The sequence below is a fragment of the Buteo buteo genome, chromosome 3 (assembly GCF_964188355.1).
Source record: "Buteo buteo chromosome 3, bButBut1.hap1.1, whole genome shotgun sequence".
NCBI lineage: Eukaryota > Metazoa > Chordata > Aves > Accipitriformes > Accipitridae > Buteo > Buteo buteo.
The window spans coordinates 4,852,286-4,870,579 of NC_134173.1; the positions used below are offsets into that span (position 1 = coordinate 4,852,286).

General features: G+C 42.1%; 1 protein-coding gene across 2 annotated transcripts in view; it reads right to left on the bottom strand.

The window, feature by feature from the left end:
- EPB41L4B (erythrocyte membrane protein band 4.1 like 4B) overlaps positions 1-18,294 on the bottom strand; it is a 169,963-nt gene that overhangs the window by 38,913 nt on the left and 112,756 nt on the right. For both annotated transcript variants that reach the window (XM_075022720.1, XM_075022719.1), the window contains exons 18-19: positions 16,031-16,156; positions 5,367-5,434 (exon numbers count right to left, since the gene is read on the bottom strand). In XM_075022720.1, coding sequence (XP_074878821.1) covers positions 5,367-5,434; positions 16,031-16,156 — 194 coding nt within the window. The remainder of the gene's footprint in view (positions 1-5,366; positions 5,435-16,030; positions 16,157-18,294) is intronic.

Consider the following 18,294-nt stretch of genomic DNA (forward strand, 5'->3'; position numbering starts at 1 on the left):
GTACCAGCTCTTGAAGACCTTTAGCCAGACCACCTGAATCAGACATGTATCATGTCTAAACTTTCCTGAACTCCAAGTGACCATGAAGAAAAAAAGTATATTATCAGCAAATCCTGTTGCCAGATAATTCCTGTCTTACAAATTTGACTTCAGTTGCTTACCAAACTTTGTTGAACTTTAGGCATTTTTGCTAACGCTTCCACTGTCTGACTTGTCCCAAGATGAAAGTTTGGCTTGGCAAACAGGCTATGCCCAAGGACAGCCAGTATTTTGCCTGGTTCCATTAGCAGTACTAGCAGTTCCTGACATCTGGACTATTTTGGTCTAATTCTTCACTCACTGGAATTCCTGAAGCTGGTACAGCAGAGTTATACTGGGGGTTACATTCGGACATATTTGAAGAAGAGAACAAAATAAGAAAAGCATAGACCTTTATGTTAAATATAGTCAAACTCTGTGTGTGTGAATCTGTGTGCACATGCACACACATATACTTACTATAGGGTTACCCAGGTGGTCATAGCCAGAAAGAAAACAGATATTTCCAAGAGTTTTCACGAGAAGTTTGTGTATAGGCACTGGGAGAGTTGTACAGATGGTCCTTCTGTCTGGCAAAGCTTTGAATAAGGAAAGGAATAGTGGAAAGAATTCTCCTGATGGGGTTCTGTGCTTAGCCATATATTTATTACATTTAACAAATGAAGCAGGCTGGCAATTAGGTGGTATACTTCTGGAAAGACAGTTCAAGAGGTTATCTTTCTAGCAGCTCATCCCTTTACTAAGAAATGGGCGAGGTTTATAAAATGGTAGAGAGATGACTATGTGATTCACATTTGCTTGATATGCTGCAGGAGAGAAACCTCCGCATCCCTAATCACCAAACAGGGTGGGCCTCTGATCAAGAGGAGGGTGTGACCAGAGGTGATAAGAAATCAGGTGACTACAATTTTCATTTTTATATTTCCTACAATATTTTATACTTCCTTCATTATACAAATGTTCTGGCAGACAGCCTGAACCCTGATCTCTCAAGGCTAAAAGAATCCCAGCTGGAGGCAGGTGATGAGAGCCTTACCAAAACTATATATAAGAACATGCAGTAATCTCAAACCTGAATTAAATTAGATATCTAATCAGCGAATTCTCCCTGAACACTTCTCCCTCGACACCTCCATCTGGACACTGAGTCAGATACCTGGGTGTAAGGAAGTTTCTAAAAGACAGGGAAATAACTGCTGTTATTTCCTCATAACCCCTTCTGGCCCATTCGGCACCATGGCAGGTCCTTCTCTTACAACACTAAAGAAGAAAATGTTCTGTTAGAAAGGCTTTTCTAGCTCTAGTGGAAGATTAATTCCTCTTGTTATAAAATTCCTCTTGTCATAAAAAGGAGTGACATGATTGCTGCCTTCCTTGCAGACTTGGGCCCTACATCCCAAAAGAAATACTGTTAAAAATCACTGCAAAATGACTGGCATTGCAAATTCCAAACTAGACCGATGTTCCCACAAACACATTTTTACTACATGCCTTAACAAAGCATGCCTCACTATGCAAGGTGGTAACTGCAAGCTAACTGTATCTCTTCTTGATTCGAAACGGGCAGTATAAAAAGCAAAATAATGCAAATCTATAAATAACCCATTTTTCAGGTATTTCTTTTTCCATAAATCAACGTTATGTTCTGCTTTGTCCAAAACGCTTATGACCCGGCTATATAGCTTGGCTGTATTTCTCTGTACGTATCACGTGGGTGTCGATGAAAACGTGTGTGCTTTCAAGTCTGTTACACCAGAGCTGTAACGAAGACACGTCTAACTCTTCCTGGTAGGACTCCTGTGTCTTATCAAGATAACTCTCCTATTTAACCCAGTTTTGAAATTCCCCTCCCGTTAGTTGCTCTCGTTTCACTTTGTTCAGCTGAAAGCTCCGTCATCTGCAGCCTGGATGGATCCAGCCGAGGTAACCGTACAAATTCCCCTCCTGCCACCGGCCAGACCTGCGGATCTGCGAGGGGTTATCAGCAAAGCAGCAGGGTCAGCAAGAGCAATGGATGACTGTGTCCCAATTCGTAGTGCACTATATCAGTCTTAATTGAGGATTAAGGAGAGTATAAGTTAGGACACTGCAGCACGTATTGGGTTATTGAGTCACCAGCTTTTTCCTCACTGAATGTGGGAACCAGCACTTGAAACAGTCTGGGACAAAAAACAAAAAAATCCTATCCAGAGGAGGGAAAGCTATAGAGACATATAGCAATGCTCTCCAAAAGCAGGGAGGAGAGAGGACTGTACTCCTCTGCGGTTCCACATCCTCCCACAGCTTAATCTGATGTGCACAGGTTAGCTATTAACAGGCAGATCAGGAGACAACCCTGCACTTCCAGCCTGTGCACCAAATGACAGAGCAAATTTCACAAGCTTTCCCTTCCTGAAAGCTGACAAAATAGTGCAATTTCAGCTTCAGCTGTGGGGTTTTTTTTCCCCCATATTTAAAATGAGTTAGATATAGAACCATCCACAGTTTGCCAACAGACACAGAAAAGAGGTGAATAAACTGACTGATAGATGACGACTTTGCGTAAGCACGACATCATTCCAAGGCCATGCCCAACAAAATGACTGGAGTCCGGCTCGTAGCGAAAGTGGCTATACCACACATACATATGAGTAATTACTAGCTGAACCAGAACTAATGCTACAAAGAGCTATAGCAATTGTTAGCCAAATTGAGTCTGCCGTGGCAGATGCTAAAATAATTGCTCAGGGGGATTACAGGCTATAGCCGAGAAGTTAATTCATTAGAAGCATAATCTTCAGAGTGGCAATGGACGAGCAGACAAAATGGTAGCAGAGAGAGCACAGCTCTTTAATCAAACAAGCACTACTGCCCTCCTTCCTCACCTTCTAGTTCCCTATTTGTATGAACAACTCATGCTTCAGTTAATGAACAAAACTGCATATGTTTGTTTACTAGCTAGCCTGAACAAATTTCCCAGTGTCTTGGGTTTGGAAAAAACCAGAACGTTTTGCTAGTGCATTGTACAGTCATCAGTAATCCAATACATAAAGTCACTGTCCCTGCTATAAATCCCTTGCATGAAAAGAGTGGAGTATTGTTAAATAGCTGTGACAGATACTGGTTTCACCTGGCAAGGTATTTCGGCAAACAAATATTCCTCAAACATTCACATAGGTATTGTCTACAGGAATGTCTGCTATGGGTACTCACAGGAGTAAAAATTATATTCCACGGGGAGGGCTTTTTTACAAAGGATACTTGTTTAATTCTGAACTAAAGAAGAGAAGAACTCCCAGGTGACTTGTCTGACCAGTACGAACTAACCCTTGGCTCTACTCGGATGCAATTCCTAGCAGAGCAAAGGCTCATTTATGTCCAGCCCAGTCCACAAAATAGAGGTTATAGAGGATGTCATTGGCAAATCGGTCACATGCTGGCTATCTGCAAAGGTGCATACGTCCCTGCAGAAAGGGAAGCCACTTGAAGGAGAAAGAGAATTGGTTAGACACTGAATTTATTTTCCATTATTTTCTGAGTTTTGAACGCAGGCTGTTAAAATTAGTCTAGCCCTGAGCATTGATTACTTGTATATTTGCACCTCCAGGACACAGACACAAAGCAATAAAACAATACCATTTCATTTGGCACAACTAACTGTAGAGGAAACAATGCTTGACATAAACTAGATAAAAATAAATATTAGACAAATATACACCAGACTGCTGCTTACTGAGAACTCCAAAGTGGCTTTTATGAGTTTATGAGCTTGGATGTGTGCAAAAGAAAATAGTAAAATTAGCTTTGCAGCCAGGTTGCCATCCTAATTCATGCTGAATAGTACTTCACCTCACAAAGCACACAACTAATTTACAGCTCAGCGTGATGAAGCAGGAGAGAATCTATTGCAACATGTAAAATAGGAAGGCTTTCCTACAGATATTATGCAGAAGTTCAGCAAAGGTCAGTATGGAAAACAAGTCTGTAGGCACGCTCCAAATCACCCCGGGCTTTACAAACCAGGTCCTCCTGAACTGCTTCTGGAAGTGACAGCAACCCAACAAAGGGTATTGTGGCAAAGACAGTATAGGAAACCCATTTCTATTAAATGAAGAAAGAGGTCACTGTGTAACATACACGATGGATTTTCTCAGTGGTCCTAAGAAAGTTTCGCAGAGGTCCCAAAAGGGCAATGGCCCAGGAGAAAAGGTAGCTGCTCTCACTAAGCAAACATAGCAGCTCTGCTAGTCCAATCTAATCAGAAAGGAAATTTTAAATGAAATATTTTTGGAAGACTATTGCTGATTTATCACCATATAGGAAAGATACACATTTGAAAAAAGGGTTGACGCATTTTCACAACCATAACTGTTTCTTTCTGAGTTCAGAATGATTTAATTTGTCAGACATAATTCATTACACCCCTCATCCAGACTTTTCTGTAAGATGCTTAAATGTCTGCTTTCAGTTGCAAGAGTCACCACCAGAAAGTTATAAAATAAAATCGTGAGATGACTAGTGCTCTAGTACATATGTAAATTACATATATATAGCACATACACTAGCATAATTAGCTGATTAGCAGCCAGTGTGATTGCCATGCTTTAAATCCATAAATTTTTTTCATCAAACTTCCCTCTTAGATTTGGACACTAAATATGTCCAAAGTGATGGCACTACCACACATACAGAGGCAGGCAATTTCCAAGTACCCATGGTGTAACCTCCTCTCTAACGACCTGCTGAAAGACAGCATACTGTGCCATTCAAATAATGTTTACAATTAATATGCCTCTTCAAAATGGCCACCTCAAAAAAAGACTACTATCCACTAACAACAGACTAAAAGTACAATCCAAAGTAGTTACTACTGCCTGCAAATAGGGCATTTTTCTGAAGGCTGGATATCAAATGCCTTTTTATTCTGCAAAAAAACCCTTGCACAAATCAGAAAAACACAAACACGGGTATATTCAGTTTGGACACCTAGCACGTTTCTGATACAAAAGTTATGAAAACTGACTTATTTTTATATAAGCTTTTCTAAGTTTGTCACTAGACCTGATTTTTTTACCTTGACCTTTTATCAATTGTTTAAATACATACACGTGGTCTGATTTTTAAAGTTGAGCTTTTATTAATTCTTCAACTGTATCTGATATATGTCTATAAAATAAGCACCCTTCTAACAGACACATTCTCCTCAGGTCATCGCTTGGTGAACTTTACACAGCAGCTTGGGGATGAGCAAATTGACCTGTAGCACCTGTTTGGGATAACATTTGGAAAATGCCTCACTATATCATGCATTTATTTGATGTTTTCCCTACGGACAAGAAGCAACAGACCTTACATTAGGGTCCTGCAGGCTGGAGGTCTTACTGGGATTTACAAAAGAGGTCTCTTCTTTCACAGCCTGTTAAAAGAAGGAGTCAAAGTTTAGTACAACATCTATATACTTAGGATAATAAAACTGTTTATTAAAAAAATATTCCTGGAAGCTCCCCAGAAAATTGCAATACTCAAAATGCCTACTCTGCCCAGATTTAAAAGGCACAGTAATTTTTCTTTTTCACCTCTTACAGTTGAGATTCACTATGATGAGCTACAATGTACAATGTGCAGACCAGTAGTGTAAGGAAGAGATTGGATAGGGATAAAGGAGGAGAGAGAAAGGAACACTGATATTTACGGTTCCTCGAGAAAGCATTTGAGCAGAAATAACAAAAATCAACCCAGGCAAGCATACTGTAGTTGAGTTGTTCTTTTAATTGGAGTAGAATAAATATTTATGTAGTCTAATCAAAATAACGATGCCAACTTTTCATTCGGTCTTTGAAAAATTAATTGAAAAATGGAATCCCCCACATATAATCACACTGTACACGCAATTCACAGAAAATCTCACCCACTACTGCTCTCTGCTAAATTACAGTCCTGTCTCTCACATACCATTTGTATATAGAGTTGAAAATACTAGTATTGCAAAATGACTTACATGAAAATTGTTTGATTACCCAGAAAACAACCAATGCGGGCAGGTGTCGGTTTATACTCTTCAACTGAGATGCAGGGTTCCACAGTTCCTGTGTCAAACACTGCATCCCTCTACAGAAAATACTGGCTGAAGACACCAGAGTATCTCCAAATCAGTAATGGACTTGGCAGGCTCTGACATTTCCATTCTGCTAAATGGACAGAAGGGAACTGATACGGTTCTACGACAGAGTGATTTTTCAGTGTTCAATAGCTGAACCATAATAATTTGAGGCCATCGGTCCAGATCAAACAGAGTTAAATGTGTCAGTCTCATCCTCTTCAAAAAGGATGAGACAGGTTCCTTCAAATCTATCAAATCCAAACCAAAGGATTTTACAGGCATGTAAAAATACGGTAAATTTGACGTGAGACCTTCCATTCAACACGAATTGATAGATTTCATTTGAGGGTACTCATAAGAAAGAAAACCAAAGCTGAGTTTCTTCTACACCTTAGCAATGAACCACAAAATATCAGTAGGGATGCTCAGTGCTTGGGGAAATCACCCAAGCTGTGACAGTTTTAGATTCGTTTCTCCCTTGTGCCAGAGAGAACAAAACCCTCATGGCCACTCCCCAGGTCGTTATTTACCAGAGCATCAGCCACGGTGGGAACAGACTGTTCCAGTTTGTACACACAATTAACTGTACGGACAATTAAACTGGAACCGCTGGGAGCGTGGCAGAAAGTGAACTTTGTCCTGGGTGTACTCCAGCCCAGGCAAGTACCTGAGGTGATGGTTGCTTCCACAACCCTTCGTGTTAGAGTTGTTGCACCTTGGATATTGATACCAAACCCACCATTTTGCAGAGGGGGGACCCTCTGAACCTCATCAGCAGGTTTGTCCATCTCCTGGGGGCTAAGTTACACAGAGGAAGCTAGTTTACAGCTAGTTTACTCAGGGGAGAACAGGATCGGCAGTAGGAACTGGAGAAGCTCCAGCCCAACATAGCGCTCTTACGTATTTGGGATTAATCTCCCTCAGCCAGAGGTTTCCTCAGTCCTGGGCAAATGCTCTAAACGTTAAGGAATCGAATAAAAGTGGGACATCATCACACCATCACCACCATTGTCACTCAGCCAGCAAATGTTTTGCAGCTAAGGTTTTCAGTAAATTAACGTCACGCTGTGAATAATTTCAGGACTAGGAGTGCAATTTCTGTATTTTAATAAATTCATAACTTCAAGAAATTTAGCTCAGCTCTAGAAACCTTTTTTTTTTACCGGTCTTCTAGTAGCTCTGTCTAACATAATGTTTATGCAAAATCTAGTGCTTCCTTGAAAGGAAAAGAAAATGTTTTTAAGGAACTGAAAGCACTGAAAATCATTCTTTGTTGGCGTAGATGAGCACTGAAGTAATATTTCTTTGTTCTACAGAAACTATAATGCTTTTTATAAAGCTGTTGGGTTTCTGAAAGCTGTAAACATGAATCCAGCTGTCAGAAACTTAATACACAGTCTCCTCTTCCATGCTGATGTCTTAACAACATTTTATTGTTAAGCCTGACAAGCTAGCTGCTTATTATGTGTCAAATTGGCTACTTTTTAAAATCACAAATTTTACTTTATTCCAATTTTCACCAAATTAATTGAGCTGCATTTTAAGATGTGCTTGAACACAACAATAGAAAAGAGAATACAGAGATCAAGGATGCAATGCAGGGGCTGTGACCAGGAATTAAATGATTAAAATTCCACCTACTTAAACGCTATAAGCCATGGACCTCATTAGCCATTTGAGAGGGCTTCACTGTATTAGTCCCTAATAGCTGATCCTTGGTTTCTTCTCAGTTCTGTGACTCCATTAGCACTTTCTTTTGCCTTCTCTGCGTTGGAAGGCTAAGCTTTCCACAAATCACACTCACTAACCACACAAGGACCTCCTCAACTTTACTGAAAAAGATGTGAGCGTGAAACAAGGCTTACACTCGTACACAACTCTCACGATCTAATTCCCAGATGGTTTGCCTTCATCTGAAAACAAGTGCACGTGCTAGGGCCAGGATTTGGGTTTCCACTGCAGGATGCCCTCCATCAGTGGAACACGGGATTTTAGGCAAGGCTAGCAGGAGGTACGTGGTGGGGAACATACATGGAGAGCTGGGCAGTGGCTCTGTCACCCACAGAAAATACAGCACTGAGCCGTGTAAGGAGACAGAGGCAGAAGCACGGAGCTACTCAGATCTTAACTAAGGCAGATTCTGTCCTCACCCAGAGGCTGCTGCTCTGAGAGGGAGAGCTTTCAGGGCACAGCAAGACCTGGAAATTTCATTTATACAAAAGCAGATTCATTTAACAACTATCCAAAGAGAAACAAGCTGGTTTTTCTGGTTACCACACTGCAAAACAAGTAAAATTAAAGGTCGATCCATATAATCCATCCACACAATGCCATTCTCTTTTCTTATCTGCACTGGGCCCAGAGCAAAAGAAAAATTATTAATGTTCCAATTTCATATGCCATTAACTTTCTGGATGGTGTTAGAAACAAAGATAAAGCATTACTTTATCATACTGGAGACGAGAAACATGCCTGGACAGAAATGCCATTGTACAGGCTCTCTTCAGAGATGATTGCTAAGGAATACTAGTTTCACCAAAAGATGAAAAGAGGAGTAAAACATCTAAGCAATACCAAATTTTGCCCACAGCTGCCTAAGCGATCTTACCTATGGGCTGCCAGGCTGACCCTGACAGTTTTCAGACGGCTTTTCAGTCGACTCCCGAGTACCCACAACCCCTGCTGCTGTCCCTCGGAGCCTCGGAGAGGGAGTGGATGCCCCAGGGATACTACATTGGACCCTGCTGAGCTTTCCAGCAGGGGTGGGAACGTTTTCTGACCCGTGGGAGCAACTCCACGTATGAATTCCTAAGCCCTGGTGGCTGGATTTGCCTAGCGAACAGCAGCTCCTATTTTCTTCTGAAGGATGAGTTAGCCCCAGGATGATGGGGAACAGGACCTCGAAACGGGAATTGGTTGCACTGGGGGAGCACAGGAAAGACACAGCTTCGGCTGCAGCCTTCTGTGCTTCTGCACAGACGACTAATTTTGGCCGGGACCGTGGGCTGGTGACCCTCCAGCGGGGCACGGTGGGAGGCAGGCTGTGTTCTTCAAACCTTGAGCAAGCGTCTCGGGGACCTAGTGCCCTCTGTGCCTCTCCTCCACCAACAAGGGGCATCGCTGCGGCTCTCACCCCATCTGATTCACAACAGGAATATCTTGAATAAGCAAAAAAAAGACTGCATGAAGAATCTGATCACTGCAGCCAAGGAGGGGTGGCAGGTTCTCACCTGAGAAAGACATGGGTCTGGAAGGTTTATATGAAACATATGACGTCTCTCATTTAGCAATTTCACAAAGTTGCCAGTTGCAGAAAGAAAGGGGGAGCAACGCAGCTTCCACACGTTTGGAGGTCTTCAAAGGTAAGGAAGCAATGGTTCTCGCTGCAGCAGCCTGGAAATACTTCTCTATCTTGGCTCTTTCTGGCTCCACAATGGTGCTAAGGAGGCCTGAAGCGTACCAAATTTTTCAGCTCTTCGTCAACTTTTTTTGTCATTTGTCAGCCACGCCGACTGTTGGCTCATCTCATTAGATAATACAGGCTAAGCAACACATCACCGGGAAGAACGCCCTGCCAAGGTAAACCTACCTTGGTGATTTAATACGTCAAATGTATCCTTTCAGGCAGAAAAGCATCGCGGTTCGGTCTCTTGGGAACAGACTACTCTGTTTTTCTCCCTCTGAACAGGGCCTGGTACCATGTGTCTCCTGGCCTATGGCTGGGCTCCTGCACATCACCGCAATTAACAGTACTTGTCTAATCATGTACTAGCACTTGCAGACATGCCAGCTAGGAGACATAGCTGACATACCCACAAGGCGTTGTCACAGTCTTGTGACACCACTGCCACATTTGCCTCCAGTATCCCAGGGAATAAATCCAAGATTTCCCTTTTCCCACATTCCGTTTATCTAAATCCTCCCTCCCTTCCGTACCCCAGCAAGGCTGCCGCATCATTTCCTCAGCTCCTTCCCCGACTTTGAGGTATCATTGCTGACACACTTCTAATGAGCTGCCATGTATCATATATTGATCATCCTGGCCCCCACACGTTCAAAATCTTGTATTTTTATACCTCTGACACCCTTCATTTCTTGCAGCCTCGCTTTTAAAGTTGAGCAAACCTGTTTCCCTGTAGTGACTGAACACCGAGGGTTTGAAGCTGAGCCATTTTTAAATTCCATTCTTATGAGCAATTATAACTGACGTGATGTTGTGCTCGCTGCTGTTCCAGTCGAGAGTCCCCGCGCGGTTGCTTCTTTTTCCTTAGCCTGAAATTCGCCAGTGAGTTTATTGCTCATCCAAGTGGGTGACTAACAGCAACAGCTTTAGCAAGGAAGGCATCGTGTACATAAGGAGCTGTGCAAGCTTCCCCCACAGCCCGAACACCTCAGCTCTGACCTGTTATACTCACGTAATTCCAGTTCTGATCGCTGTGCGAAGACTCTCAAATTGTGCCGTAGCTCTGTGCTGTGAATAAGGATGGGAGGAGGGAGGAAGGGAGGAGACGGAAGCAAATAGCATCTAATTCATGACGGAAAGAGGTTAAAACGTTGGAAAAGCTGATCCTTTCAAGGTACTTAAGTCAACATATAGTGAAAGCTAAGAACTCCTCTAGGGATCCAGAAGGATTTGTTTAAGTCCTCTTATAAGAAAGATCGCATGAGATTATAAATCCTCAAGTGTCTTCCCCTTACCTACTCTATTTTCATTCATGACCTGATTAGGGTTTGAATCCAGATCCCCTTAAGTGAATAAAGCTCCAAAGACCCAGCTCCGCACAAAGACAGCCAATTTTTTCTAGCAATACATGGCAAAAGCACCTGGACTTTGAAGTTGACAAGTCCTTACGCTTGAATCTGTCCTTAAAGGAGACAGCACAACGAAAAAGGCAAAGAATCATCAAAAATGTAGCTAAGACACACTAGCACTGTGAGTCACCTCACTCATGCGCCCTTTCTACCATAAATAATGCATAGATCCCAGTCTCACTTACATTTGCAGCCGTGGCTTGCTCCTGTGTAGAGAGCACGGGCTGCAGGATGACACCGGTACCCCTGCGTGTCCAGAAATATTTTGGGTACCACAGTCCAGGCCTTCCCCTGAGGCGACTCCAGACAGCACAAGCAACCTGCACTTACTCACATATTTGCCATACTTAAAGCAAACCGACGCGATCATAGGTCTGTACTTGTTTCTAGGACAGGGAGGAAAAAGAGAGAGATGGCTATCGACCCGGCCTAAAAATTTACATGTGTATAAGCTTGTGAAGAAAGTCAGTGTGTGAAAGGGGCTAGAGGACTGAACGTCCCTTTGTTCAGTGTAAATGTCCCTTTGTTTACTAAGAATCAAGGCAGGGGAATCAATTGCTCAAGAACCCAAACCTGGCTGATAGAGGATACCTCCCCCCAGCCCAGAGCTTCCCTTGGGGTTGATAAAGCAGAAGCGAAGGGGATTTCGTAGGCTCTCTGTAAATAACTCCGCATCTCCAAACTACCTTTTTCCCACCACTTTTTTCTCAACCAACAGCGCGTAACGTTCAGTGCGGAACAGCTCGGTGGTAATGTCACCTCTGCTTGTCTTCCATAAACTGCCCTGCAAAAAACTATCTTAAAAAGGAGCTTGGCCTTCCCTTGCCTGCAGAGGGGAGTAACGCAAAAATCAGCTGCAGTAGAAATCTATGAGAAACGGGGTCTCGGTTCCTTCCCTGCGCTAACCTGCTAGACTTACATCGACCCAAGGATTTAGGAAAGCTTGGGTAACAGGTGGAGAATACAAACACCACTTGTAGAAGACAAACTACTAGAACACAACACACACCGCCCGCCAAAAGAAAAAGCCCTGCTGAGATAGCTGTACATTTGCTCAGGAGTGTGTGCTTAATTCTAAGGATAATTAGGATTTGCCCGGAGCCGAAGTGGATATAAATAGCCACCGAAACCTGCTAGTATCTTTCCTCCATCAGTTGGGCCATGAACTGTTTGGCAAAAGGGACTCTTTGTGATACTAACAAGTCTGCTCAATCACAGTGTATCAGCACTGACTCATGCAAGCTGCAGAGGGGTTTTAAATGCCAGGGAGAGCTGGTCTTTTGTATTCTGGCAGCTCCTCACTGCTGCTTTATACCACTCCCTCTCAAATGAAGAGTCTGGAATAAATGCAAAAAAAGGAAGGAAAAAAAAAGAAAAAAAAGATGTCAGCTGCTTCACAGTGTTTAGTGCTCCCCTGGAGCTTAATTATGTGGGAACTGTGATATGCAGTCTGTCAGCTAGAAGGTGGCAGATCCCCCTGGCAGAGTTTGAAAGGTGTGTGTTGTGAAACACTACTCCTTTGCTCTAGACCTACAGACACCGCATGGCATGCCCTGTGCAAACCACAGGTTCCCACAGTCGCGTGTGGGTTCCTCACGTTTCTCTCCTGCGGTGTCTGCGGCAGCGTGCTCCCGGATTCAGCTTCCAGCATCCCCGTGCACACTTTAGTTCGATTTTCCGGCTAGCAGAATGGCACGTAAATTATTTCCATCTTCCACCAAGTAAACAAACTCGTGTTAGTTTCCTGCTGCTCTATAACTCTAAGCCACATGCAGGGCTCAGTGATCGGCACCATAAACTTACAAATTTTTGGTCTCTAAGTCAGGTCTGTAGCTATGGGAGATGGTGTATTGCCCCCTAGGAATGCGATAAACAGCTCTTCAGCATAATTCTGAAATGAAGCAGTGCAGAGACCATCTTCCAGAGTATATTTTCAAATGTATTGCATAATTTCCCCTGTTTTTATTTTTTAAATCATAAGCATTGGAATCATTCATTTCTAAGGCTCTCTCTTGTGTTGGTGTCTAGCTGTCATAAAGAAAGAAAACTACAGAAAATTTCTGTCCCAGTTTATGTTTTCCACTTGCAAACATTCACTCCATTCTCAGAATTAACAAGGAACAGCTTCTTCTTCTACTACATGCAGGAGGTGCCTTCATAAACTTGTCACATCCTGATGTTAGTAGCATATGGTATTGAAAAGATTCCTACTGCTTAGAGAGAGAGCTGTTACAAATATTTCAAGCAACAGTTTGTTAATTTTGGATCTGATCCTACAGTGCACCAATATTTTTCTCATGCTTTTACACCTAACTGTATAATGAAGATGCCCCATGAAGTTTCATAAAGAATGAGTTAGACCATAGATTTTGGGGGCCTTTAAAAGAACATTTCATTTCAAATAGCGTGTGCATAAAAGACAGAGTCTGGTTCTTTCTTCTTCCTTTTACAAAGCAGAGGAGTAAATCCTCATCTTTTTTGTGATACCATGAAATAAAGGAAGATCTATGCTGTACATGAGGAAAATCAGCCTGTCTTGCTTTACAGCTCGAGGAATATAGGCTGTGCCTTACAGAACCTAGATATATTTCTTGCTCTGGCTGCCTTATAAGTTGAAATATGACAGTACAGAAAACAAGAGATGAGAAATTGGAGTCTTAAGAATAAGGCCAGAAGGCAGGACTTCTCAGGGATTTAATATGGAACCGGTGTCAAAAGACAGAATTGGGCAGAGGATAACACGGTTAGTCCTCCAGATATACTGGGCAGCAGGATACGTCACGTGGGGTCAAAGAGGGGCAGGATCACAGCCCTGGAGGAATAAATGGGGTTAAATGGTTGTCTTCCATGAAGAAACCATTTCTTATCTGTTCCCTCAAAAGGATGCCGTAAGAGTCTCTGAGCAGTGTAATGTCATCCCAGCTCGCTTTTCCCAGAAGACGACTGAACTGCCACTGGGAAATGGCTCAGCTACCGCTATTCAGCTGGTTGTTTGGGTGGCGGGGGGCAGAGAAGATAACTGGGTGGTTTTATGGTATATGCTGGTTTATCGGGGCCTCCTATAGCCCCCTTCCCTCCTCCCATCTTCTAGGTGATAGGTGGTGTGTGTCCAACCATTCCGTCACCATAAGCGTTTTGCCGACCCTGCCCAGCGCTTGTGTTAGCCACAGCTCCGTCCTGTAAAGGCTGACCATTGCCCGGTCTCTGCCCGCTTATTTTTGCAATGTATCCGAGAAGGGTGATCTTCCACACGTGACAGGAGGGGAGCTCAAGTGCAGAAGAACTCATCTCCAGTTGCACAGGCAATTTTGTGGCTAAGCGGGGAGCTGAATGAGGATTTCCAAGATTAAGGTGACATCCTAATTTACTGGCTGTAACTCTTAATCCATACCTCGTTAGCACTGAAAGCTTCAGGGATTTCAAACTGAACTGTATGCCATTATTTTTCCACAATATGTGCTATCCTGCAACAGTCTCCTTTCCCTTTCTTCCCCCCCGAAATCACAAGACTTTTCTCACTGAGGCCAAGCCTACAAACACCTCCTTAACCCAATCTGACTGCTAAAGCCTTGTGCAAAACAACACAGGGAAGAAGGAAAAAAGGAACGCCCAGCTTGCTCTGAAACTTATTTACAACGTAGCAGCAGCTAAAGAATACCGTTGTGGCACGCCTGAAAAAGCAACCCAGGATGTTCTCCCTTGGAAAGCCTGAGAGTGAAAAATTAAGGCAGGGCAGGGCATTGAGAGATGCATACGTTAAGCACATTTCCTATCTTGCTTTAGTAATGCTGTATTCTGAATGCAGCAGCACACACTGCTTCCAGTCTTTAACTATCCAGTCAAACATGACTATTAAGCATATTCAGGAGAAAATACAAATGTGAGAAATATACCATGACATGCTGTAGAAAAGACACAGAGGAAAAACAGAGGGCAAACCCAAGGGCAATCAAACGAGAAACGTGCTGCATAAAACAAAGTTGATACAACGCTGAATTCAGAGAGGTGAGAGAACTGCTTTAAGCAACTACTAAAAGAAAAAAACCCAACCTCCTTTCCCCACACACTGTCAGATTTATGGTTTCTGTTCTTGAAATCTAGTCAGAATAACCAAATTTTGATACTTCCTTGCGTCTAGCTAGCTCAGATGTAATCTAGCTCTCAGATGAAAGATCTGCCAGGGAACAACAAATACACAAAGATGATTGTTAACAAAATCCTTTGCAGGGCAAGTTGACCTGATATCTTATTGTGAAAAGAAACAAAGCAATGGAAACACCAACATAATTTGTATTTAGAGAGAATAGTATGCACAAAGATACCACAGGAACTTGGGATAAGAGTCATACCAATCTTTCTGTCTCTACTTTTGTTCCTAAAACATTCTATTTGGCTTTATTTTTGGCACCAATGGCATTATCTTTTGGCCACAAATTACGCTTGAAAAGAATCCCATATTTTAGGTTTCACTTAGGTTTACCTCTGACTGGGAAATTAACTTTTTACAGTCAGGCCATCTAGCAGCATTTTTCAGTTGCATGACATCATTACAGGACTTGTGGTGTTTTTCAAACAGGACATAAACACTGACCAAGCAGTGAAAATAGCAGCTTAATAGTTAAGAGCACACAAGTCAGAAAACGATAGACTAGCTAACATTTCACATTCAGACATCTAAAGTTAATCCCCTAAAATAAAGGTTGCATCTAGATGCATAGATATTATCTTTAGAAAACCCTTAACCGCGGTTTCCATGAGTGGTGGGTAGCCTCAGAAAACTCCAGAGGTTATTGTGTCTCAGCTACAAAATAAGTAAAAGCTGCAGTGACAAAATCAAAACATGGAGATTTCCTGGGGCCTTCTCTCCTATCTTCTCAGCCTCTCTCAGCTGCATTAATCATGTCAGTTAGGACAAATTTCCTATTTCCGTCATATCAATCATTTTGAGTCACCTGAAGAAACTTCAGAGCAGCTAGAGAAAGGTAGGTCAACGTGGATACTTGAGATAAAATAAGGTGCTTCCTCAGGAACGACGTGATTTTTGAAAATCGGTGCAAGCTATGCCAACACTAGAAAGGTGAAATATTAAACACAGATTACCTGGGCGCCTACTCTAAAAGCAGCTTCCACTTGAGCTTTAAGGATATTGCACTTCATATGGTCAGGTACAGATGAAGGTGACACAGGGGCATGAAGAGTCTTTTCAGATACTTTCTTGTCTTCAACCTGTATTTAATATAAAAGACAAGCACAGTGACATCTATCAGAAAGACAGGTTAACAAAATGTTCAAAGGTCAAATTTCTACTTGTAACATCTTGATTCAGCAATGCTGGATAAAACTTCCCATGTTTGTAGTCTGATAGATACATCTTAGAATAAAAAGTTTTCAAAATATTTAATGACTTGATACTATTTTCAAGACAAGACAAGCCTCAGGGAAGCCTGAGTGATAGAAGCAAGAAACTGCTGTGGAGTGAAGATACATGGAAAAAGCCCAGCCAGGCCCCGGAGTGGTTTCCCAAACCTGTGATCACGCTGAGGAAGCAAACATTGTCTCAAAATATCCCCCAGCAGGCAGAAGAGGGAAAAGTTCACAACACTCAACTATAGTGAACGTTGGTTTCTTACACCACCTTAAGAACGTAAAGGGGCTTTGCAAATTTAACCAGAAGGATTTGAAGGGATCTCCATGTAATTGCAAGCCAAGCAAAATCTCTTTCATCAGAAAGAGAAGAAAAATTCAGGGAGTTTAAACATTGCTGCTGCTGTTTCCACTTGATGTCAACCCTTTACCTACGCAGTGATCTGGATCAGAAATCTAAAGCCTTAGGACAGCTAGTTTAGTGACCTGTTCAAACATGACCTAAAGGTTTTGTGCCTTGAACAAACTACATCCAGCAGAAATACCAGCATGAATAAACTTCCCATGAAGAAAAGAAAAAAAAATAGAAAGAAAAAAAAAAAGGACAACATAATATTAACGTATAAACAAACGGGGTATGAATGAGACCAGGATTGTAAACGTGAACTCTTGAACAATCAAACTGTAACATCTTATATTTTTTTAAAGAAGAATTGGGCAATGGCATAACAGCCATTGTAAACTTTCCTATTCTTCGTGGAAGTAAGACCTGAATTACAACCGAGTAACAGCCTAGATTATGCATTCATTTTCCACTCTCATTGCTGCAAAGAGTGAGGGGTTATATACACCCAGACAGAACAGATATGTAATGCTGTCATTCAGATTTCAGCCAAAACAAGTACAAAGCATTAGTAAATCAGATTCAGCACATCCTTGAGGTTCACCTCTGGCAAAGTATTTCAAGATGGAACCGGTCATTTTTTAGCCACTGAAATTACCGTATGATTAGCCCTTTAACATCAAAACCTGCCTCCTTTATCCTTCCTTCTGCCCTCCTCCATGGCATCCCACTGGCTGACAGTAACTACAATCTTACCGGCTCTTCTCTCAGGTCCACGAACAATCACGGACAAAAGGGAACATCAAGATTCGGGGGACACTTTCTGCAAGTGGAGCAAATTACAAATGCAATTGTGTTGCCTGAGGAAACTGTTTTGCAAACACTGGCGAGGGGAAGAGCCAGACCTCTGCAGAACTCTTATTGACACTGCAAAATATTTCTCATGTGTAAGCAAAATCGGTCTAGCAGACTTCTGTATGCAAAATGCCATAGCTGCTAGGTATGATTTTGAATAACTGTCTGTTAAAGGACTGCTCATCATGAGATTTTTTTCTCTGGCAAATTTCTAATAATTCTTACATGTTTATTTGCTGAGCCACATTTACTATTTTTAGTGGAAGATACTTTCTGACTTTTCATTCTCCCCGCTTTCTTCCTAAGGGAAGAAGAAAATACTTAAAATGAAAAGTGGCAGCATCTAGCTGGAGCAACTTATGGCATTGTAGTCATCTATTCAGTCTTGAATATAATGGTAGTTCTGGCAATCATATAAAAAAACCCATGAAATATTTATTTGCCACAGATGTCTTTTTTGGGGTACTCATGAAGCTGAGAAGTGGAGATACTCACAAGGACAAAATCAACTGTAAAGAAAGCACAACTTTTCTTTCACCAATAGTCTTGGTAGCCACAGTGCACTACTACACACTTTACAAGGGCTGCTATTATTGTCAACTTTTAAACGTATTGATTTCTAACCGCAGAAAGAACAATGTACTAAGCAGTGGCATTTCTAAAGGCCATGCAAAAATCCCACCTTTGTTTTAACACTGGATACTAATGGAATAGCATTTCAGTCAAGCAAGGTTAACCAGCTGTATTTTACTAGCTAAATTAAGACAACCGATGCTTGTTTAGGACACAAGCTTGTTTCGTA